The following is a 25353-nucleotide window of genomic DNA, read 5'->3' on the forward strand; positions in this document are numbered from 1 at the left end:
AGGTCTAAACCAGGTCTAAACCAGGACTAAACCAGGTCTAAAGCAGGACTAAACCAGGTCTAAAGCAGGCCTAAACCGGGACTAAACCACTTCTAAACCAGGACTAAATCAGGACTAAACCAGGCCTTCACCGAGACTAAACCAGGTGTAAACCAGGACTAAACAAGGTCTAAATGAAACCAGGTCTAAAGTAGGTCTACACCAAGCCTAAACCAGGTCTAGACCAGGTCTAGACCAGGTCCATGGGTGTATATTAGTCTCTTATATTTGTTCTGATCAGTTCCAGATGGTTCTAAACACATTCAGGAAAGATTCTGCTCTGTTCTGTCAGTGGGACTTTTTTAGTATCAAAACCTGCAGAAAATGAGGATCTAGTTTCAGTACTAGTTTTTGCATCTGTTATTGTCTGATTTTCAATATTTTTGAGAGCCGTACCTGGAAGTCTCTTTATTCTGAGTTTGTGAAATATTAATGCTGAGGCTGGCTCTGCTCCTGCTTCACTGAATGAGTTTGTGAACTTTAGTGAGGGCAGAGAGTGGAGGACACAAACAAGAGGACTGAGCGAGCGTGACGTCACCCACAGCGTTCGGCTCCAGTCAAATGAAGCTCACCAAGGCCTGCAGCTATGGAAGGGAAAAACTGGAGCAGAGTTCAGTATTTGGAATTCCGACTGCGAGTATCATAACAACGAAAAGAGCCAATCAGGAGCGAGGCTGTTGAAGGTAACGCCCCTTCCTGACCGCACCGCTGGTTTGGCAGGGAGCAGGCACTAATAATAATACTCCCTACAACTGTACAACAACTCACCCCTACAACTATAATAATACTCCCTACAACCGTACAACAACTCACCCCTACAACTATAATAATACTCCCTACAACTGTACAACAACTCACCCCTACAACTATAGTAATACTCCCTACAACTGTACAACAACTCACTCTTATGTAATAACTAATACTCCCTACAAATGTATAACTCACCCTTATGGAACAGATAATACTCCCTACAACTGTATAACTCACGCTTATGGAACAGATAATACTCCCTACAAGTGTACAACAACTCACCCTTATGGAACAGATAATACTCCCTACAAGTGTACAACAACTCACCCTTATGGAACAGATAACCTTGTGTCCTGTCAATCATCATATAATTGTTGTACTGTCTTCCTGTGACCTCTTGCATAAAGCTGAGATTTTATATTTTATTATTTTATTTTGACTTGTACATTTACATTTATATAATTATGTTTTATTTGACACCTGTCTCTTTTTGCTGCTTATTTAGAATGTATAATTACCATTTATATATTTTTTCTCTTTGTTATTATATTTTATTGTGATGTGTGAGCCTTTCCTTTCCCTTGTGACCACAGGCTCTGGAAAACATGCTCTTTAAATCCATTTGTTTTGTTTTTTTTAACAGTGTTTGCTAATGTGTGCATTGTGTCACCATGGTAAATAATGAACATTCAGCCACACACACACATGTAGGACACCCCCATCATGACGTGACTGCACAGTATCAGTGTCAGTGTGGTACCCTGCACTCACCGAGGCACTTGTAGAGGCCTTGGCTGATCCAGGCCAGGATGGCGAGAGTGATGAGGTCACCGAAGCTGGCGGCGATGGGCGTGGCCACGTTATCCGGGTTGATCCCAGTCTTTTTGGAGCCCACAATCACACCGACCATAATGATACCTGCACACAGAGAGGAGGAGCCTGTGACAAACCCTGTTATTTACTCTAAATCTACAGAAGAACTTAAGGACTAGAGAGGGGCATTGTTTAAAGTAGACATGCAGCGCTTGTGTGTAACCTGGCTCACTTCAGATTCATCTGTGTATTTCTCTCAACTGAGATCTACACAGTCTCCATCTGAACAGCTCTCACTCAAAGTGTGAAAGAAAAACCATGAACCAAGCTGGCTGTTTTTGCAAAACAGATCTTATGATAAAACGCACGGGCATTATAAGCCCCCATCACCGTCTGCCAACGCCATGTTTGTTTTGCTCTGTGTAGGCCATAAACTGTATATAAATTACATACATATAGTTTATGGTGTAGGCCTGGTGTTTGGGGTTGGCGTCATCTTGTCTGAAACTCCACCCCCTTCCATAGAAGCCCTGTGACTAGGCCGACCACTGCTGCTTTAAACCGGACAGCGGGAGTACCTTAAGATGGATTCTCGTGAGTTTGTGAACTCACACATATCGTGAGAATCCACCGTGCTGCGCACGGTTAATTTGTGTGTATCTATAGTTATAATCTGACACATGAGGATTATTGTTAGAATTTGGGCAAAATTCCTCTTTAGAAAACTGTGGTGTCCAGTGGGAGCTGACGCGGCCGTAAACATCATGACAGCAAAACGTTGCATGTTGTGGGCTCCTCCTGTGGACAGCTGCACATCACACTGGAGCAGAACTTTTTTTTTTACATTTAGGCCAAAATGATGACATGATGCTGCCCAATCCTACAAGTATCACCCATTAAGAACATCAAATAAAGTTTGTAGTTTGTCGTTTGTTGTAGTTTTTTGTTGTTTGTTGCAGTTTGTTGTACGAGAGTATAATTTGTTGTAGTTTGTTGTAGTTTGCAGTGGTTTGTAGTGGTTTGTTGTAGTTTGTTATTGTCTGTTGTAGATTGTTGTTGTAGTTTGTTGTAGTTTGTAGTGGTTTGTTGTAGTTTATTATTGCCTGTTGTAGATTGTTGTTGTAGATTGTTGTTGTAGTTTGTAGTAGTTTGTTGTAGTTTGTGGTAGTTTGTAGTGGTTTGTAGTGGTTTGTTGTAGTTTGTTATTGTCTGTTGTAGATTGTTGTTGTAGTTTGTTGTAGTTTGTAGTGGTTTGTTGTAGTTTATTATTGCCTGTTGTAGATTGTTGTTGTAGATTGTTGTTGTAGTTTGTAGTAGTTTGTTGTAGTTTGTGGTAGTTTGTAGTGGTTTGTAGTGGTTTGTTGTAGTTTTTATTGTCTGTTGTAGATTGTTGTTGTAGTTTGTTGTAGTTTGTAGTGGTTTGTTGTAGTTTGTTGTAGTTTGTTGTAGTTTTTATTGTCTGTTATAGATTGTTGTTGTAGATTGTTGTTGTAGTTTGTAGTAGTTTGTGGTAGTTTGTAGTAGTTTGTAGTGTACCTTGCAGCAGAGAGGCGATGAAGGCCGTGGCCACGCTGCTGGAGCAGAGCAGAACCGCGTGGCTCATCTGGAACTTCCCCTCGGGAATCCAACCCAGGACCACAGCAGCTACAGCAGCAAGAAACCCCACCACTGTGGCCTGAACCTGGAGGAGAGAGGAGGAGAAGGGGGAGAAAGAGACGAGGGAGAGAGAGAGAGGGGGAAAGAGAGAAGAGATTAGAGGGGAGAAGTGGGAAAGAAGAGGAAGAGGTGGGAAGGGGGGAGGAGAGAACGAGGGGGAGAGAGCAGGAATGTGGGGGAGAATGAGAGAGGGGGAGAGGAGAGAGAGGGGAGGTGGGAGAGGAGAGAGGAGAATAGAGAGAGGAGAGAGAAGAGAACAAGAGGAGGAGAGAGGGGGCAGAGAGAAGAGAGGGAGGAGAGAGGCAGGAGAGAGCACCATGATACTAGATTCTGTTCTGGATTTACATTTCTGATGAAAACACTTGAATAATAAACATCTGTTTCTATCTCCACAATGATTCAGTGTGATTTAAATGATGAAACTCAGAGCAACGCCGTCTGAACCGAGGCCAGAGGGAGACGGTTTAAAGACCACACCACGACAAAGATACAAGAGACACAAGTTTAAAAGGAGGACGCATAAAAAACTAAAACTGATGGAGAAATGCACTATCCTCATGTTTATCAAACTGAAGTTGTTGTACCTGATTTTTATTGTCTTAAAAACGTGACAAACAGAACTAGAGCATTTTAAAAGGTCCTATATAAAACTGACTCTTGTGAGCTTTAAATGATGTTGTTCCCTCCTCAAAAACAGACCTAGAGTTGTGTTTTGTTTCATTCACATGTTTGAGTAACTCTTTATTATTAGTCTGTCTACATCTCCAAAGCTCAAAATGCTCTGCTCCACCTTGTGATGTCATGAAGCACTAATTTTCAAGTCAACGGCTCCTTTTACCTCCTCTTTGTTCAGTAGAGATCGGCAATTCCAGGACTGAAATAATCTAAATCAGGGTTCTCCAACCAGTAGCTCTCCACTACTCAAATTGATGAATTAAATGTCTGTTATCATTGTAAATGTATAATTTTGATGCCTAACTTTGTGCACTAATAATTGAAAAAAGGTTTATGTTTTACAGGCATCCATCTGTACCTCATCTAAAACTTGTTGCGGCTCTCATATACACTCAATTTCTTGCGACTGCTAACATTAGTAGCTCTCTGGCATTTTCATTTGTAAAGGTAGTTCACCAGAGGAAAAAGGTTGGAGACCCCTGATCTAAATGATTCTAGTGATGGTGTATGGAGCTTAAAAGTACAGTGGAGCATTTTCTGCATTATTATATGACATCACCAGGTGGAACAGAGTGTTTTCTGTTTGAGAGAAGAACTCTAAATCTGGTTTGTGTGTTAAACATGTGTGAATGAAACAAAACACAACTCCAGGTCTCCAGGTTTGTGATGAGGAAATGACATTAGAACAGATAATAGAACAGAATAATGTGACAGTTTGCAGTGGTCCAAACTTTTCCCTTCTGCATTCAGAGCATCCTAACTACCACGATGAGTTTAAAAGCTTTCAGAGTTTCACTGTCAACAGCTAGCATGCTAACGTGCACTTCCTGACTATCAAACATTTTTAAAAAGCTGCATAATTAGAAGCCAACAGCACACACTGGATTTATTTTAAACCAGGACTAAACCAGGCCTAAACCAGGCCTAAACCAGGCCTAAACCAGGACCTAAACCAGGACTAAACCGGGCCTAAACCAGGCCTAAACCGGGCCTAAACCTGGCCTAAACCGGGCCTAAACCGGGCCTAAACCGGGCCTAAACCGGGCCTAAACCTGGCCTAAACCGGGCCTAAACCTGGCCTAAACCAGGCCTAAACCAGGCCTAAACCAGGACTAAACCGGGCCTAAACCAGGACTAAACCAGGACTAAACCAGACCTAAACCGGGCCTAAACCGGGCCTAAACCGGGACTAAACCGGGACTAAACCGGGCCTAAACCGGGACTAAACCAGGCCTAAACCGGGACTAAACCAGGCCTAAACCAGGCCTAAACCAGGTCTAAACCAGGACTAAACCAGGACTAAACCAGGTCTAAACCAGGCCTAAACCGGGCCTAAACCAGGACTAAACCAGGACTAAACCAGGTCTAAACCAGGCCTAAACCAGGTCTAAACCAGGCCTAAACCAGGTCTAAACCAGGCCTAAACCAGGTCTAAACCGGGACTAAACCAGGTCTAAACCAGGCCTAAACCAGGTCTAAACCGGGACTAAACCGGGACTAAACCAGGTTTATACCAAGTCTAAACCAGGACTAAACAAGGTCTAAACGAAACCCTGTTTAAACCATGTTTAAACCATGTTTAAACCAGATCTATACCAGGTCCATGGGTGTATATTAGTCTCTTATATTTGTTCTGATCCAGTTCCAGATGGTTCTAAACACACTCAGGAAAGGTTCTGTTCTGTTCTGTCAGTGGGACTTTTTTAGTATCAAAACCTACCTGATTTTTACTGTCTTAAAAATGTGACAAACAGGTCTTATATATATGTTCAAACGAAACAAAACACAACTCCAGGTCTCCAGGTTTGTGATGAGGAAACGACATTAGAACAGATAATAGAACAGAATAATGTGACAGTTTGCAGTGGTCCAAACTTTTCCCTTATGCATTCAGAGCATCCTAACTATTCACCACGATGAGTTTAAAAGCTTTCGAAGTTTTGCTGTCAACAGCTAGCATGCTAACACGCACTTCCTGACTATCAAACATGTTTAAAAAGCTGCATAATTAGACGCCAACAGCACACACTGGATTTATTTTGACCTCAAGAGCTGATTATATAAGCACATGGGGAAAAAAACAGTTGCAGGCCCTTTAAGGTACAGAATATAAAGAGCAGCTGAAGATTACGACTCTGATCCGTCAGTGTAAACATTTCTTGTGTGAATGTAAAAGTGCTGAGGTGGTGTTTGCTGTGCTCTCTGGTCTCTGGTCTCTGATGTAAGTCCAGGTGTGCACTGTAATATTACACCTGTCCTGTTTTTATCAGCTCAGGTGGATCATTCACAGACACTTAAACATGTTTTTACTCTCATAGACTGTACATAAACATGGACATATGTAGATAGCTCCAAACAGGGAGGGAGCGTGGAGGCTCTTCCGGCTCCTTCTCACTCTGGCTCCCATTGACTCACATTGGAATCTCTGTACCTTCTACTGTGAGCCTTGTCGTTTTGATCTTAAAATGCTCGTATTAACCCGCTCTACATGATCCTGGGGTTATTATTTCTCGATTTTGTTCTGTAACTATCCACTAGCGTTGTTGAGCTTCATTTGACTGGAGCTGAACTTCTTTTTACACTCTGTGGTAAAACTGGGGCTGATCCTGAATGATCCTATTGAATGTTTTTAACAATTCTGCTCTCTTTTTTTGTTTCTTTGTTAAATGTACATGTTCTGAGAGTATGGAGAACATGCTGTGCCTTCAGTGCTGGGGAGTAACAGATTACATGTACCGGAGTTACGTAATCAGAGTACACATTATGAGTAACTGTATTCAGTTACAGTTACTGTTTGAAATAAATGGATTACATGGCGGTATTTTCCTGTTTTCACATTTCGGGGTATTCCCTTTTTTTAAAAAAAAATTTTTCACGGTAATTCCACTCATTGCCAGACACTAAACCAGGTCTCAAACCAGGTCTAAACCAGGAATAAACCAGGACTAAAGCAGGACTAAAGCAGGACTAAAACCAGGTCTAAACCAGGTCTAAACCAGGTCTAAACCAGGACTAAACCAGGTCTAAACCAGGACTAAACCAGGACTAAACCAGGACTAAACCAGGACTAAAACCAGGACTAAAACCAGGACTAAAACCAGGTCTAAACCAGGTCTAAACCAGGACTAAACCAGGACTAAACCAGGACTAAACCAGGACTAAAACCAGGACTAAAACCAGGACTAAAACCAGGACTAAAACCAGGACTAAACCAGGTCTAAAGCCAGGTCTAAAACAGGTCTAAAACCAGGTCTAAACTAGGTCTAAACTAGGACTAAACCAGGTCTAAACCAGGTCTAAACCAGGTCTAAAACAGGATTTAACAGGACTAAATCATGACCATGTCTCCTCCTCTTCTATCAATAATATTTTTAATACGGTTCAGTAAAGTCTGGGCTTTTTTATTGTCTTTTAGCAGACAAAACATCTTTTGTGAAGATTTCCTCGTCTTTGCTTCTCTACAAAAAATCAAGTAATCCAAAGTAATCAGATTACGTTACTCACTTTAAGTAATTTAATGGATTACGTTACAAACTACATTTTGGGGTATGTAATCTGTAATCTGTAGGGGAATACATTTGAAAAGTCACCTTCCCGACACTGTGTGCCTTCATACCTTTTTTTTTTTTTAAATGTTCAAATAATATTAACTCTAATCTAATCTACCAGTAATCCTGATCTCTCTCGCTGTATCTCTGTGTATCTCTGGGCTCCGTCTGGTCTCCATTCCCTCCATTTTGAGTCAGAACCAAACACGATCATCCAGTCAGATTTGTTTATTTCAGTGTATTTGAGTCAATTAGCATTTTTTGTCTCCCCTCCATTAAAAATTTTCTGCAAACAAAGCACATCATTTCTAAAACTTAGCCCCCCTTAGTATTCAAGATCCCAGGCAAAGGACTGTTGCGTGTCTTTACAATTCTGATGTTACACATTTTTTGTATTACCAATTTTTAAACTGACACCAGTTTGGCAGAGTAAGTTCAGATTTGCTTGATATGTACGTAACTGCATGGCCTTAAACTTATTTAGCATTCATTAAAGGAGAGCCAAATGCAAAACTGTCTTTTCGGGCGTATTTTGCAAAAACTGCCCCGTGTTCTAACACTATTCCCTCATCAAAACCATGTCTGAGGAAGTTTTAGGGTCATCTATGAATGTTTAACTAATCTAGCGATCTCTCCCAGGGCCCTATTCAAACCCTTCTTATGTTTAGCTCCACCCACAAGCCTACGTTACCCATGCTCCCCCACAATAATTCTCCATAAATACACAAAAAACATGATACAAAACTGTACACAGCAACTTGACAAATTTGGCGCTCTGAAGGGGGAGTTACTTAGCACGGTGAGCTAAATAGGTTATGTGTTACAGTTAATACCCTGTTGAAGTCAAATGCCTCCTCTTGAAGCAGATGTTAACTTCTTGGGTTCTTTTTTTAAAGACAATACAGTAAGAGGTGCAGTAATACAGTTTTGAGATGTTCCTTACTAAATGATTGCTTCTTCAGGTCAGTAAAAGAGAAAAAAATTTTGAAAAGAAAGAAATGAAAATGATTAGAACTACGGTAAGTATCTTTCCTTTCCAGTTCCCCCTAAAGCGAAGGAGACACAATTTCCATTTTTAAAAATAAAATGTATCCAACCAATGAATTCCTAAAGCAAAAATTCTAATTTAAGACAGATAAATGTGTGTTTTGTGACCCAAGGGTTTACGACTTGGAACATCTTTTCTTTTTGTGTGAGTTTGTGCAGTTCAGTTTGTTTGATATTCAGTCTTGGCTTCAGTCCAGGAGAATTCAGTTTGCCTCTCTAATCATAATAATAAATAAATAAATACATTTGGTGTATTAATAGAAGAAAAAATAATGGAATTTGGTATCAATTATTTATAGATTTATTTATTTTTGATTAAACCAGCACTGGCTGGTTTTCTTATGTCCTTTTTGAACGATTTTAATTTATTCCTTTAAATTAGAGCTTTGAAATTGCCCTTTTTATATGTGCATATGTTTTTATTCACTGTTCTGTTTTTCTGCATTTATTATATTTTCATGTGAACTGTGTACTTTCATATGGTGCTGCTTTGTTTGTATCTAAAAATCTGCAATAAAAAAAATAAAAATAAAAAAATACAGTACAGTAGGAAGTGTGTTTACCTTGCTGACATGTTTTGCCTGCTGCTGCTTTCATCTTCAGAAGTGTCCCTGGTGTTAGTATGTCAGCTGTTGTTACTTCCTGTGGGCGTGGTTGGCAGGTCGATCAGACTGACCACGCCTCCTGTCGCCAGGTGTTCTCTGGAGGAGGCTGTCCCAGGTGTGAAAGGAGGAACGCTCCATCATCTCGGTTGATGGTGCCGTTGCCTCGTTTCCTAATTTCAAGGGCCTCCCTGATCCAGCGTTTCAATTTGCTGTTGTCCATTTTGGAAATGTTCAAATATTACTGTAATTTGAGAAATGGTTTGTGATGTACTTGGGCAGGTGCTGGAATATTCTGTCCCTTTGTCACCTGAACTGGTCTATCTATACAACTTCTCACAAGACACTATTCACCAGCACAATATATATCTGTTCTTTTTTTCAAATCCAATAAAAACAAAGTGATTAAAAAAAAAGAATTTGTTGTTCTCTGATACAATGGCCCATGTGTTCCTCCTCCACCTGGGACTCCTCCTCCAGAGAGCACCAGCCCACAGAAGGCATGGTCAGTCTACCGTATTTTCTGCACTATTAGTCGCTCTGGATTATAAAACGCACTGTCATTAAATGGTCTATTTTCAAACTTTTTTCACAAATAAACCGCACTGGATTTTAAAGGAAACCCAACAGTGTGATGGGTGAGTGGTTTTGTTTGTTTGTGGCGTTCACGGTGACTCTGGGCTTTGTTCAGTTGTGGCGTGTAGGGAGGGTGCTGTTTGGGACCAACGGATTGTCGGCGTGTTCAGTGACTCAGTTGTTCAGTCGTGTCTAGAAGTGGCACATTGCACTCGCTTTTTCGGTTTGTTCCTCCGTTCCGTTCCTCGTCGGCGTGGAGTGATGAGTGTGTGAGGGTGTTTTTGTCGCTGCGCGGTCGCTGTCTACTCCGTGTGTGTTTGTGTGTTCTGTGGGTGGTGCGGCTTTGTAGTTTAGTCGTGCTGGGACACCTGAGTGGATACATGTAGAGGGCACTCTGGATTGCAGGGCACAGTCGTTTTTTGATGGGGTTAGAGGCTTATGAGCGCGTCTAACAGCCCGGAAAATACGGTAAGTGACATGTCAGCAACGCCCACAGTAAGTTTCAAGAGCTGACATACGGCACATCACCCCCAACACCAGGGACACTTCTGAAGATGAAAGCAGCAGCCGAAACATGCCCACAAGGTAAACACACCTCCTACTGTATTGTCTTTAAAAAGAACCCAAAAAGTTAGTGAACATAAGAAGACAAAATGAACGTCTTTGGGTTTGAAGCAGATGTCTTGTGTGTTACCTGCTTCAGAGCCAGGTTCCCAATGATCAGGTTCCACTTCTCTATGGGGGAGTCCATCTTTCCCACATTCACCTGAAAACACACAAGAAACGCTTTATTTTTCAAAGCAGAATGTATTACTTAAAGTTTAGGTTTAGAACTAAGCTCAGACAAATAAGACAGAACTGTAAACACACCAAAATGAGCAGTGTACCCAATTTTTCCCCGTGTAATTCAACAAAACGTTTCTTTCTCCAGACATGTCGTACAAGAAGTCCTCTGTGTACTGTCTGCATTTACTTACACAGCGTTTTATTGCTCAAGAATCAGGGTGAGAATAAAACTCTGCTCTGTTCTCTGAGAGTTGTGAAAAGTGCTTCTAAACTCAATTGTGGTGAATAATGAGGAATCTCTGAATGAATAAGATACGTGAGGGAGAACTTTGGACCACTGCAAACTGTTGACAATAAACTAGTCCCATTTTTTCTGTTTTTAAGATATTTTATCTACTTACATGTTTTTTTTTTTAAATTATTATTTCTCTATTACATATACAAAAGGTTGAATTAAAACAGGACAGATCAAAATCTCATGTAGTTCAGTACAGAGCCTCTCCCTGGATATTTGAGCTCTGTGTTGTTGTATCTGTGGGAGACTCATGTGTGAACAGTCAGGTCACTGTGAGACCTGTGAAAGTAGATGGAGTCCTGGTTTAGTCCTGGTTCAGTCCTGGTTCAGTCCTGGTTCAGTCCTGGTTTAGTCCTGGTTTAGTCCTGGTTTAGTCCTGGTTTAGTCCTGGTTTAGTCCTGGTTCAGTCCTGGTTTAGTCCTGGTTCAGTCCTGGTTCAGTCCTGGTTTAGTCCTGGTTTAGTCCTGGTTTAGTCCTGGTTCAGTCCTGGTTCAGTCCTGGTTCAGTCCTGGTTTAGTCCTGGTTTAGTCCTGGTTCAGTCCTGGTTCAGTCCTGGTTCAGTCCTGGTTCAGTCTTGGTTTAGTCCTGGTTTAGTCCAGGTTTAGTCCAGGTTTAGTCCTGGTTCAGTCCTAGTTCAGTCTTGGTTTAGTCCTGGTTTAGTCTGGGTTCAGTCCTGGTTTAGTCCTGGTTCAGTCTTGGTTTATTCCTGGTTCAGTCCTGGTTCAGTCCTGGTTTAGTCCTGATTCAGTCCTGGTTTAGTCCTGGTTTAGTCCTGGTTCAGTCCTGGTTTAGTCCTGGTTCTATCCCACCAAACCAAGTCAGAACCTCATATATTCAAAGTTCCTATATCACACAAAAGTGACTCTTGTGAGATTTAAGGCATGTACTAATGTTGTTCCCTCCTCAAAAACAAACCTGGAGCTGTGTTTTGTTTGATTCACACATGTTTGAGTAACTCTTTATTATTAGTCTGTCTACATCTCCAAAGCTTAAAATGTTCTGTTCCACCTTGTGATGTCATGAAGTGAGAGTTTTCAAGTGAACAGCTCCTTTTACGTTCAGTTTCCTTAAAATAATTTTAGGGCTGAAATGATCCAACTGATTCTAGTGAAGGTGTGTGGAGTTTAAAAACACAGTGGACTTCCTGTATTACCACATGACATCACAAGGTGGAACAGAGTGTTTTGAGTTCGAGAGAAGAAGTCAGCCTAAATGTGCAGGGTTTGTGTGTTAAACATGTGAATGAAACCAAACACAACTCCAGGTGTGTTTGTGATGAGGAAACGACATTAGAACACAGACCAGAGTATAGTGTAGTATGGACCCTTTAACGGTCTCTCCTCTTCAGCTTCATTCTTGGCGTGACTGTGGCCAGACGCAGCTGCAGTTTTACATTTCACCACAGAGCTGGTGTAACCTTCCCCCAGGCTCTGACAGATACACGATTTATTATTTATGATTCAAAGTTCTGCTGCTCAAACTTTACTCAACATGATCCAAACTGTTGGTATATTCGATCGATCTGACTCTGAGTGTGTACTAGTCAAACTAATCTTTTTATTTAAATGATCAGGATTCTACGAGACAACAGCAGAAAGGAGAAGTGAGTGAAATAATGTTCCATGTGTTTTCCATGTGCCGGAAATCAAAAGATCAATGGATGTGATCTCTACTTTGGTCGATCTCGATGATAAGGCAAGTGCATTTTAATCGACATATCAACAGCCAATCATGTGGCAGTATGAGAGTGTGGAGCTGACGAGGATTTACACTCTTGTTTAGGAAACAACTCCGCACGTGTTCATAACTTTGACTAAAAGTCCAATCTTCTTCTCTCTGTCTCCGTGTGTGCGTCTGTCTGTGTAAGTGTCTGTGCGTGTGTGTGGGGGGTGCGTGTGTGTGTGTGTGTGTGTCTGTGCGTGTGTGTGTGTGTGTGTGTGCTGTGTGTGTGTGTGTGTGTTAGTCTGCCCCACTCTCCCTCCATCTCTCTGCTCTTCGTCTTTTCTCCTCTTTCTCTGTCTGGTGCTTTCATCTTTATAATCCAAGTTATGGAAAGTAAACAACTGTTTTCTCACTGTTTATGAGTGAAACTTAGGACCTCATTTTGCGCACGGACGTCACACGTGTTTCTGTCACCAACAGTAACACATGTGTGTACTTTAGGTTTAATTTATTGTACAAACTCATTCTAAACTTTAAATGTGAATTTGTACATAATTTTCAGTCCTATCAACAGAAATACAAAGTGTAGTGAGCTGACACCCTGCTCTTTATGTCTCAAGTCCACACGTGTGTGTTTTTAATAAGATGGAAGAAGAGCAAATCAACATAAAGAAAAAAACATGATTGTTTTTTCCCCATATCGTCCCGCCCTGTGTGACATGTGTGAACTCTGATATTGGCTCTTGTTGTTCTGAACTCACTGCTGTGGACAGTCTGGAGGCCAGTGTCATCTCCAGGTTCCCTTTGAGACCGAGCAGAGCCGGGACCAGGATGAAGATCTCTGTGATGTACTGGAACGCCTCCCAGTGCTGCAACACAACAGTCAACTCGAACTTAAAGGTGCAATGCGTAACTTTTCTAGAGAGGGATGTAAATGCTTTGGTTTAAATTGTCCACACTTTGGTATTCAACTAATCTGTCTACAGGTGTTTAAGGGCTCATCTTACAAAACAAAACAAAAAAACACCTCCATTCTTACTGTGAGTGTGGTCGCCTCTCCACAGATCTAACTAATTTGGTTTGCACGTCTCCATAGAGATTCACAAGTTTATGGCCATACACCCAGGGCACATCTCCATGAAGTATGTGACAGACCCTCCATCAGACAAGTTACACAGTGCACCTTTAAACTTAACTTAATGCTTTTCCCCACAGAGATGTTACTGTTTTGTCTGGAATGTTCCACAGTATGGAATTACACTGTTCTATGTTCACGGAGACCAAACCAGACCTAGTTACAGGTCAGATCTGTGGAGAGGCGACCCCACTCACAGTCAGTATGCCATAGGTTTAACGCCAAACTGTGAAACATTCCAGACAAAGCAATAAAATCTCCGTAGAGAAAAGCATTTGACACACCCTCCACCATAGTTATGAAGAGTTACGCAGTTACGAAAAGTTACACAGTGCAACTTTAACTAAAAAAAGACTCTGTGACCAGTATAAACCCAAATGTGACAGTTTTGTGTGGCTCTTTACAGGTATCTCTAGTGCATGTCTCACCTGTACGATGTCCAGGACCATCCCAGCAGACACGGTGCCAAACCCGGCCAACAGAAATGGCACCAGGATCTGAAGAGCCATGGCCAGAGGGGACTCTTTGGGCAGAGCCGACCCCAGGCCCCCTCCTCCTCCTCCTGCCTGCTCCTCGGTCTGCTCCTCGGCCTCGTCCTCCTCTCCAGACAGTCTCCGCTCAGACAGCATGGGGTCCGTCTCCGAGTATGACACATCTCCACAGTCGGATAAGCTCAGAGAGGAACGGGAGGCGCGCTCTGTGATCCTTCTGCCCTCCAGGTGCGTGGTCTCCTGCCTGAAACCGTTCTGGATCAGGGACGAGTCTGGTTTGGCTCCGAGGTCCACCATGGCCAGACGGTCCTCCTGCAGAAGCTTGGTGTAACCTGCCCGAGGAGAAGATGGGTTTAGCATTAAAGGTCCAATATCACACAAAATGGACTCCTGTGAGCTTTAAGTCATGTTCTAATGTTGTTCCCTCCTCAAAAACAGATGTGGTGTTGTATTTTGTTTCATTCACATGTTTGACTACACTTCATTATCAGTCTGTCTACAACGCTCTGTTCCACCGTGTGGTTTTACTTTTTGTTCCATAGAGATTGACAATTCCAGGACTGCAATGATCTAAATGATTCTAGAGAAGGTGTGCGGAGTTTAAAAACACAGTGGAGCACTTCCTGTATTACCATATGACATCAAAAAGTGGAAGAGTGTTTTCTGTTTGAGAGAAGAATTCCACCTAAATGTGCAGGATTGTGTGTTAAACATGTGTGAATGAAACAAAACACAACACCAGGTCTGTGTGTGATGAGGAAACTAGATTAGAACAGAGATCAGAAAATAGCGGAACATGGGTCCTTTAAAGTCCTTTATTTCTTGTTTCTATGGATATGTCATCACTCTGCCTGGAATATTCCACAGTGTGACATTAAACAGCTTGACTTTACATTTATTCAATTACAGGTAGTGGCGGGGCGTCAGGGCCTGCAAGTTCTTCTCTGCTGGCCTAAAAAAATCTCTGAATCACACTGATGTTAATTATATAATTATTAAATCATTTCAAATGGTCTGTCCTCTTCCTTTCAGAGTTTTTCTGATGCTTGTGCTACTTCCACACATGGATTTTCATATTAAAGCATTTAACCAATCACATTTCAGCCGTCACTTGTTTCTAGGCAGAGTCAAAGTCAAAGAAGTGTCCCTGAGGCCTTCACAATCCGGTCTGCAGGAACTCCAACACAAAAGAAATGTCCATGAAACTGTTGCTTCAAACAATCAGATTTTGAGATTCTGATTTAGACCAGGACTAAATCAGGTCTAAATCAGGTCTAAACCAGGACTAAATCAGGTCTAAACCAGGACTAAATCAGGTCTAAACCAGGACTAAACCAGGACTAAATCAGGTCTAAATCAGGTCTAAACCAGGACTAAATCAGGTCTAAATCAGGTCTAAACCAGGACTAAACCAGGACTAAATCAGGTCTAAATCAGGTCTAAACCAGGACTAAATCAGGTCTAAACCAGGTCTAAACCAGGTCTAAATCAGGTCTAAACCAGGTCTAAACCAGGACTAATCTTGGACTTGAGAGAGAGCAAGAGAGTGCGAGAGAGAGAGTGAGAGAGTGTCTGCAAAGCTCGATCGGGTGACAGCTGCACTGAGCCCCGTGCAGCGCGGCAGAGTCCTGGTCCAGGCACGGTCCTTTTGTCTGTGGACAGTCCACATGGGCGCACCTGAGGGCCAGTCACCACAAACAGTCCTGGTTTATTTCTGGTTTAGTTCTGGTTTAGTCCTGGTTTATTTCTGGTTTAGTTCTGGTTTAGTCCTGGTTTATTTCTGGCTTAGTTCTGGTTTAGTCCTGGTTTATTTCTGGTTTAGTTCTGGTTTAGTCCTGGTTTATTTCTGGCTTAGTTCTGGTTTAGTCCTGGTTTAGCACCCCAGTGCTCCTCTTCTTCTCCATGCACCGTGCACCCCCCTCTCCTCACTTCTCTGTGCACAGAATCTCCATGGCTCTTTATACTGTGTTTCTGTAGAATAAGATGCTTTTATAACCATAAAATAGTTCTTGAGGAGTGGATTGTTTCAGACGGAGCACTACTGAAGGCCTCGGTGTGAAATGCACGCTCCACCACTGATTACAGGTGGTTTCATAGCTCAAAAATACCTAGAAAAACAGGCATTATGACTGTAAGCGGGGTCTCCTCTCCACAGATCTGATGTGTTTAGTCTCCATGAAGATAAAAAGGTTTAATGCCATATTGTGAAACATTCCAGACAAAGCAATGATACCTCCATGGAGAAAAGTGTTTGACAGACCCTCCACCAGAAAAGTTACACAATTTTTGGACTGTTTGCTAATGTTTCTGTATGCCATGGTAACTGCTGAACATTTCACTATAGAGATACATGTACAACACCCCCAATAAGTGCCCCAATCCTTATAAATACAGATACCACACTAATCCGTACCTGTGGGGACCATGTTTTGCAGCAGAGAGGAGAGTCTCCCAGAGGACACAGGCCTGCTCCAGCTGCTCATGCGCACAGACAGACTAGAGCCCACAGACTCCCCAAGAGCGCCCCCTATGCTCCGGATGCTCATGGTGCGTCTGTCTCATCTCCTGCGCTCAGGGCAGATCCCGGTGAATCAGCTGCTCCCGAGGGTCACGGCCATTTTAAACTCTGAGACAAAAACAGGGCTGTATCTGAAAGACAAAGTACACAGGGGTGAGGTACATGTGTGACTGCAGTACATTTTGAAGTACAATTTATAAATAAACAAAACTACACTGTTTACAATACTGTATGGCCATAGTTAAAGTGCCAGTGAACAAAAGGTAAAAGGAGCTGTTAAAACTACAGCTTCATGACATCACAAGGTGGAACAGAATGTTTTGAGCTTTGAAGATGTAGACAGACTCATAATAAAGAGTTACTCAAACATGTGAATGAAACAAACACAACTCCAGGTGTGTTTTTGAGGAGGGAACAACATTAGTGCATGACTTAAAGCTCATAAGAGTCCGTTTTGTGTAATATAGAAACTTTAAAGGGCCCGTCTCATGCAAAATCAACTTTTCAGAGCTTTCTACCTTCTCAGAGTGATGTGTGGGCCTTGGATTTGTCGCCAAGTGGTTTTTAGATTGATTCGCTGTTTTTTAACAAATTGCAGTGTATTTCTGCCACCCTCCACGTGACAACGAAATAAAGCTGCTGCAACGATGACGCGGCAGATACACTTATGACGCATTTGATGTAGCAGAAAATACTTCACAGCCGACCCCCTCCCCCACTCCACCACCTCCACCACCTCCTCCACCCACTCCACACCTCCACCACCTCCTCCCTCCACCACCTCCACCACCTCCTCCACCTCCACCACCTCCACCACCTCCTCCACCTCCACCACCTCCACCACCTCCACCACCTCCACCACTCCTCCACCTCCACCACCACTCCACCACCTCCCCACCTCCACCACCTCCACCACCTCCTCCACCTCCACCACCTCCTCCACCTCCACCACCTCCACCACCTCCACCCCGCCTGCAGTGTCCACGATATAATAAGTTGATCTACTAGTGTTTATTAATATTTTACCAATCAGTAATGTTCAGTTGATGTGGACGTGGTGCTTGAGCTTCGTGCTCCTCAAAGTCCTCGTCCGATTCCGGGTCCAACACATGCGGCTGAACGCGCTGTATCTCCATGATGAATAAAAGTTTATTCTACCACTATCAGGGTCACACCTGTCTCCCCCTCCCTCCCTGAGATGGACGGAGGAAGGGCAGCGTCACGTTTGGAGGGCGGAGCCTGTGCTTTCTCAGGACGGGCGGGGGGAGGAGCAATAGTCGGACTTTATGTGCAGAAGATACAACGTGAAAAGAGTGATTTTACATGAGACGGGCCTTTTAAATTGTTCTTCCCTCTAGTGTTACTTTATTAAACCTGAAGTCAGATCTTTGGCCACATCTGGAACATATTCTACAGAATTGTCATTAATATTATAACCTCTTATCTGCCAAATAAAAGTAATACAAGCAAGAAAATAAGCCATCATTTTTTTTGTGAGAACTGTCCCGTTCTAAAACAATGTGACCAGACTAGAATTTATCAAGTACGCATTTACAATTTAGAATTTTAAATGATAGTAAAGTAGACCTGTAACTGCAGTACATTTTGAAGTAATATCTATAGCTTAAGAAAACTAGTTGTGAAAATGTTTAAATATATGCTGATACTGAAAATGCCTTGAACTATACATTTGACTAAAACACGGCTATTATATTTAACATTTTACTACAAAGAAAATTTAGTTTTTGCCTGTTTAAAATTGTATTTCCTGGTTGAAAATCCTGATATGACACTAGGGGTTGTGCTTAAACTCGAGGTGGGCTAAAGCACGCTAGGGTTACACACACACACACACAGTTTGCTCTGATGTTCCTCATACACTGTTTCCCTCTTATGAGGAACATCAGAACCTGACAAGGCTCATGAATGGAATTGTGCAGCAAAGAAACGTTAAATCAGTACAATTTTCTTTTTTCAAATAGATTTTATACTCAAATCCTCAAATTAGCCACTCTTTGCTGTGCTACACCTTTACATAGTGTCTATCCTACTTCATATATTTGATGTCTTCTGTGTGTATCTAAAATGTACAGAGTGGTATAAAAGTAGTGTAGTGGTTAAAAAGGTAAAAATAATAAAAACACTGAATGAGAGGGCGTGTCTAAACCGCGTGATGATGTCATGAAAATAGTGTTGCATAATCATTTGTGCAGCGCTCTCGTGTGTGTGGGTGTGTGTGTGTATGTGTGTGTGTGTGTGTGTGTGTGTGTGTGTGCGTGCGTGTGTGTGTGTGTGTGTGCGTGTGTGTGTGTGTGTGTGTGTGTGTGGTGTGTGTGTGGTGTGTGTTTTCACGTGTTTATTCAGAGAAAGTTCTGTTTAATTCCACGTCGACTCTGAACTTTGACCTTCAGGTGCTTTCTCTAAAAACGGTGGAGTTGAACGAGCAAAGAGGCTTAAAGTGCGAATAGCAGGATCTGATAATTCTCACATTCTCACTGATTGTCCCTGAGCTGCAGAGGCTGCACTAGCACTGACTCATGACTGGTGCAGGTGCTGGGCTTTAGTGACCGTTCAGATCAGAGAGAGGCATTTTAGGTTTTAACCCACTTTCAGCTTTGAACCAGCAACCCAAATGAGAGAGTCATGTGAGGCTCATTCTGCTTTCTGATTGGAGAATCATCTGGAACCCAAACACCAAATTAGAATAAATATACCAATCAGTTATACTGACCCACAGCGACTACAATAACGGAGCATGAAAGTGCTTTGGGTCTGCTGGACGCTACATTTCTGTTCAAAAAATGACCCAATAGAAGCACTGACAAATTGGTGTTATTTATTGCAAACTGTTCAGAGAAGAGTTTCATCTCACAGAAGCTCCTCAACCCCACGACACCATTTAAATACTAAACATGTGACAGGTAACTGCTGGAGCTGTTGGCGGGAGCAGTTCTGCTCCAAGTACAAACAAGAGGTGCCAGTATTCTTCACAACAGTCACCAGTGTTGGTGGTGACATGTGACATTTCTTGAACATATATCTATATTGTTAGTTCCTGTGAGTGTGGTCAGACTGCTGGACCTGGCAGGTTGCTCAGACTGAACTGAACCCATCCAGAGAGCCATGAAAAGACACAACATAAGCACTGTAGTAAAACCATACACAAAACTCCACCAACAGCCGGGACAACCCAAAGACAACATCCCACAAGAACAAAAATGCAACACCATCTACAAAATCCAACGCAAATCATGCAAAAAATCATACATAGAGGAAACGGGCTGGGCATTCCACATCCGAAATAAGGAACGCCAAAAGGATTGTGAAAGGAAGACTCATCAGAACACAAAAAGACAAAGCAGAACCTCAAATCCACCATATCAGACACTGTAAAAGAAATAAACACATCCTGGATTGGGGCGGGGCTCAGGTCATTGGATCAGAGAACAACAAGTTCAAACTCTGGATCAGGGAGGACAGTGAAATCAGGAAACGAGGCACCTCCTCCTCCACAGAACACCGGGCAATAAGAACTGAGACAGAAGTTTAGCTGCATCTCGTCTCTGGCTCTCATCAATGCTCTGTGCTGTTTTTATCTCTATAAACTCAAGCAGGGCACGGATCATAAAAGGACGCACATCTGCCTCACTATTTAATAGATGTTCTCCCACTGGACTTATATTCTCCACTAAAGTGACAGCACTACTGTGCAACATGCAAACAAACAGCTCCATGTGATGACGTCATCAGCAGTGGCCCATTTCTGTTGTGCAGGTGTGAGTGCGAAACATAGAACCCACAGTAATCTCACTTCAGCAGGCACAGTTCTACAGTCCTCGTGTGAGTCGCACTAAATTATTTCCACACTGCTGACATTTTAAAGAAGCTCTACCTCAGCCCACTCCCGCATCCCACTCGCAGATCCAAAGAGATGTGGATGAAAGTCCAAAGCCAGGACTGGTGGAGCCGGATCACGTCAGAAAGGCGACGCAACGAGCAGGAACAACCACTATTATTTTTAAGGAGAATAAACATTTATCTGATCCAGGAAGAAATTTATTCAGCTTTAAAATCAGAATAAACCAAACACTTACTTTAGAAGTAAGTTTAACTCTGAATAATCATTTTCATTAGGAATAAAGTGTTTACATGGTCTTTTAAAACAGAATGAATATTTATTCAGAATTAAATGATTTTTATTCAGAATTAAAGCCAACTGTTAACTGAAATAAAAGTATATAAACTTTTAATCCATTCACCATTTATCCTACAAAAAAGCTTTATCAATAACCAATATTTAAAAAGAGCTCCCCTCACACATAGCAATCACTGATGCTTTATTTTATTTTATTTTAATCTTTCTATGTTTTTTTTTTTTTTTTTTATCTGTTATGAACATGAATGTTTGCTTTATGTGTTTATTTTGTATTATTTTGTATAGATATAAAATCATATACATTTATAGACTTGTGCCTTATTTGACACCAGTTTCTTGCCTTCTTATTTTATTTAGAATTTATGATTACCATTAGAGCCTGACCGATATATCGGTTGGTGATATTATCGACCATATGTTTGCTGATATTGGCCAATATTTCACGTGGGCATGTTATACCTCGTTATAAAGCTTAGACTCTCTATATTCTGTTCATTTAATCCAATTTACAGACAGATAAATGTTCTAATATGTGGCTCCACATCAGTATTTATCTACGGAGTCATTTGACTGTGTGTCGTACTGTCCCTGAACACACCACAGAGTCGCGTCACTCACGTGTGTTTGTTTACACCTGCAGACACAGATCCAAACATTGAGATTATTTTCTTTTTACGGACAATCGGTTTGAGTCTGGATTAAAAGGACATTTATTAGTGCAGACTTGTGATGTGGGAGGAGCCTGTGTGAGGCTGAGTGTTGGAAATATGTCGAATCTGAGCTAGTTTTGGTTCTTTCTCATTGGTTAGTGATTAGCTGCTGTGTCTCGCAAACATAAACAGGCTGTTTTCTGTTGGTCTATTGTAAAGTGACTACATTGGTCGTATATTTGTTACTGGACCTGCACTGATATGTAAATGATCTGTGAATAGACGTGTGAATGATCCACATTTATACATATAATTAATTACCGCAGAGCGCAGCATTTACGGCTAAAGGCTAACAGTGGTAGTTTCTTTAGTAGCTAGTAGTGATGAGTCGGTCGTGAACAAAGCGGCTCTTAGAACCGGCTCTTTGAAGCAAACGACGGGAGCCGGCTCCTTATTGGGAGCCGTGTTTTCTCTTTCTCTCACTTTTTTTCTCTTTACGTCATGTGCAGACTCGTGGGAGTTTGACAGCGGCAGCGGCTCAAAACGAAACTTTCAGAAATCTGCATGTGCATAGGAGAGAAAAAACGTGCATGTTTGGCTGTAATTCAGCATAAAATAAACCAGGACTAATCTTGGGCTCGAGAGAGGGAGAGAGATAGAGACCAAGTCCCAACACTCAGTCCTGGTTCAGTTCTGGTTTAGTCCTGCTTGCAACAAAACAATCTGAAGAGCCGCTTGGGAGCCGAAAGAGCCAGCTACTTTTAGTGAGCCGAGCCAAAAGAGCCGGTTCTCTAAAAAGAACTGGAATCCCCATCACTAACTGCTAGAATGTGAAACAAAAATGCCATTAGTCTGACCTACTGTCTGTAAATATGACGTAAAGAGGCAGAATAACAATAAATGTTGCCTAAATAAACCCAATTTAAAATGTACTACAGCCAAACCTAAGTTTTTTAAACAATTCAACATTTACAGTGAATTTTTACATCACTAAATATATCGGCGATTATATCGGCTATTGGCAGCTACAACTCCCATTTTATCGGTTTCATATCATATATGTTTTACTTTAATTATTATGATCATTTTTGTGATGTGTGAGTTGATGTGTCCAAATAATTTTATTTCCTTTGTGGATCAGTAATGTTCATCTATATATGTATTATAATCAAATAAAAATAAATATAGCCGCACTGGAATCATTTAGACTATTTCAGCTCTAGTAAAAAAAGTAAAAGGAGCTGTTCACTTGAATACTACCACTTCATGACATCACAAGGTGGAACTGAGCATGCTGAGCTTTGGAGATGTAGACAGACTCATAATAAAGAGTTACTCAAACATGTGAATGAAACAAAACAGAAGTGCAGGTGTGTGTTTGAGGAGGGAACAACATTAGAACATGACGTAAAGCTCATCAGAGTCACTTTTGCATCATAAATTCGTTTTTCCTGTAGTGTTATTTTATTAAACCTGAAATCAGATCTTTGACCACATCTGGAACATATTGTACAGACTTATCACTAATATTATAACCTTGTATCTACCAAATAAAAGTAATAAAAGGATAAAAACAAGCGATCGTTTATTTTGTGAGAACCATTTGTGTCTCATTCCAAAACAATGTGACCAGACTCGAGTTTATAAAGTACGTATTTACAATTTAGAATTTTAAATAGTGTCATGCTACAGAATTCACACAAACCACACTTTATGCTCACAATTTCCATCTGTACTTTTAAAACAGATGACAGCTTTATTCTTACTTTGATCAAACAAAATGCTTGTTGGTCAGATTGTAATAATACGTAAGCTGGAGCAGATCGTGGCTATAAGCTAGCTCTGGAAACAGTAGTAACACGTCTCCTTACAAATCGCAGCTTTTTACAGCAATATTAAATACAAAATAAAAATGTATAGCAGGTGTTATCATGCCAGAGAAGTATACGAGTAAATAAAACGTGGTATTTTAATAATATTTGCTGTGTTTACCTGTTAAATGTCCACTGAGAGAGATGCTAGACGTGTTTCCTGACAGCAGCAGCAGCAGCAACAAAACTTAGCCCAAAGCTCAACTCTGCGAGAAAACGTGTCACTCCGCACACACAAACCTCCTGTACATGTCATATAGAACTGTAGAGCTCACGGTCGGCCTCTTGACCTGCGTTAATAGCGCCGCCATCTTGGTACTGGGCTAGGGTGACCAAAAATGTCCGTATTTTGCGTCCTGTCCTGGGCGTCCGTTTTTGTTTTGTTTTTGTTTTTTAAACCTCTCAGGCTCAAATTAATTTTTAGTATCAGGAAAAATCTGATATTTGGGGAAAATGATCATATGGGGTAGTAATATACAATCCTGACTTTTTTTTTGAGAGACCTTCACATCCAGTGTGTTCTGGAATGTTGCAGATTTGCAGCATTGGTCCGGTGGTAAATTAACACTGAAGACTGAAAATGATATGAACACTAACTTTATTTGTATAACGCTTTTCATAACAATGAAAACATAAAGCAGAGTTTAACAGCTTTACAGAGGCAGAACAACATCACTTTTACATGTGGTGCTACGAGAAACAATTTTTATCCTTTGTAAACAACAAAAGTACTTTGTACTTCTGGCAGGTCGTTTGTGTGTAGTCATTCTTACACAGTCTGCATCGTCCACGTTTATCAGCATGGATGGGAAAAAAGGCTCCTGAGTAAAAAAAGCTCATAAAATATGGATGTGGAGTCAGTAGGTAATTGGCATTTAGCTGTTGCAAATCTGCAACGCCTGCCTGGAGAGGGTTAAATGATGCAAATGTCCAGGTTTTCTTTATCGTTCATTGGGGCCATTAAATTGAGCGTTTCTTGTAGTTCTCTGTGCATCAGAAGGAGCGAGCAAACACAAACAGTGGACCAGCCTGTAACATGCAGAAACACAAATGTGCATTTAACAATGACTTGTACAAGAAATTCTCTGTTTTCCATCCCAGTCGAGACAAGTGGGAGCCATGTGCACAGGTTGTGAGGTGAGAGGACAGTGTCCCTCGTTTATCACGGGGGTTACGTTCTAAAAAGCATCCTTCTTATTGCTGTTGTCGTCCTTATGTTATTTTCCTCCTTCTTTATGTAATGAACTGATTCATTTATTCCATAATGGAGCCGACAGCACAGAGTTCTGCACGGGGCCATTTTTGGAGACCCTCAGTACAACACCGCACCTGCCAGTACAGGACCACACCTGCCCGTTAACCAGATCAAATTTTTGAGCTGCCTACACCACAGATTAAACCATGACTAACCCAGGACTAACCTAGGACTGATTCCAGGACTGAAGAGGAGGACTAAACCAGGACTGAACAAGGACTAACCCAGGACTAAACCAGGACTGAACAAGGACTAAACCAGGACTAAACCAGGACTGAACAAGGACTGAAAACCAGGACTAAACCAGGACTGAACAAGGACTAAACCAGGACTAAACCAGGACTGAACAAGGACTGAATAAGGACTAAACCAGGACTAAACCAGGACTAAACCAGGACTGAACAAGGACTAAACCAGGACTAAACCAGGACTGAAACAGGACTCACTGTCGGGAGGGGCTCGGAGGTGACCGCAGGAGAAAGGACCGACTCAGAGCTCTGAACCTCACAGAGATAATCGTAGCAATTGCCCGATCATGCTTTGTGGACATTCTCCCTCGTAAATCCAAGATTAGTCCTGGTTTAGACCTGGTTTAGTCCTAACCCACCTGTGTGTAAAAAAAAAAAAAACATGCAAAATTGACACACACACAAAATCCTTGAAACGGCGAGACCGCGAAAGGTGAACCATGATCAGTGTTGGGAAGGTGACTTTTAAAATGTATTCCCCTACAGATTACAGATTACATACCCCAGAATGTAGTTTGTAACAGAATCCAATAAATTACTTAAAGTGAGTAATGTAATCTGAATACTTGGGATTACTTGA

At 41.6% G+C, this 25353-nt stretch overlaps 1 protein-coding gene across 1 annotated transcript in view; it reads right to left on the reverse strand.

The window, feature by feature from the left end:
* Positions 1-23506, reverse strand: part of slc41a2b (solute carrier family 41 member 2b) — an 88720-nt gene extending 65214 nt beyond the window's left edge. Inside the window, exons 1-7 of the mRNA XM_020923652.2 lie at positions 23392-23506; positions 16489-16724; positions 14013-14407; positions 13211-13318; positions 10401-10472; positions 3139-3283; positions 1561-1707 (exon numbers count right to left, since the gene is read on the reverse strand). Of these exons, the coding sequence (XP_020779311.1) occupies positions 1561-1707; positions 3139-3283; positions 10401-10472; positions 13211-13318; positions 14013-14407; positions 16489-16621 (1000 nt within the window). The 5' untranslated portion in view covers positions 16622-16724; positions 23392-23506. The remainder of the gene's footprint in view (positions 1-1560; positions 1708-3138; positions 3284-10400; positions 10473-13210; positions 13319-14012; positions 14408-16488; positions 16725-23391) is intronic.
* Between the last annotated feature and the right edge of the window lie 1847 nt (positions 23507-25353).

The sequence above is a fragment of the Boleophthalmus pectinirostris genome, unplaced genomic scaffold, assembly GCF_026225935.1.
Source record: "Boleophthalmus pectinirostris isolate CB_2022bp ecotype Guang Dong unplaced genomic scaffold, ASM2622593v1 HiC_scaffold_18, whole genome shotgun sequence".
NCBI lineage: Eukaryota > Metazoa > Chordata > Actinopteri > Gobiiformes > Gobiidae > Boleophthalmus > Boleophthalmus pectinirostris.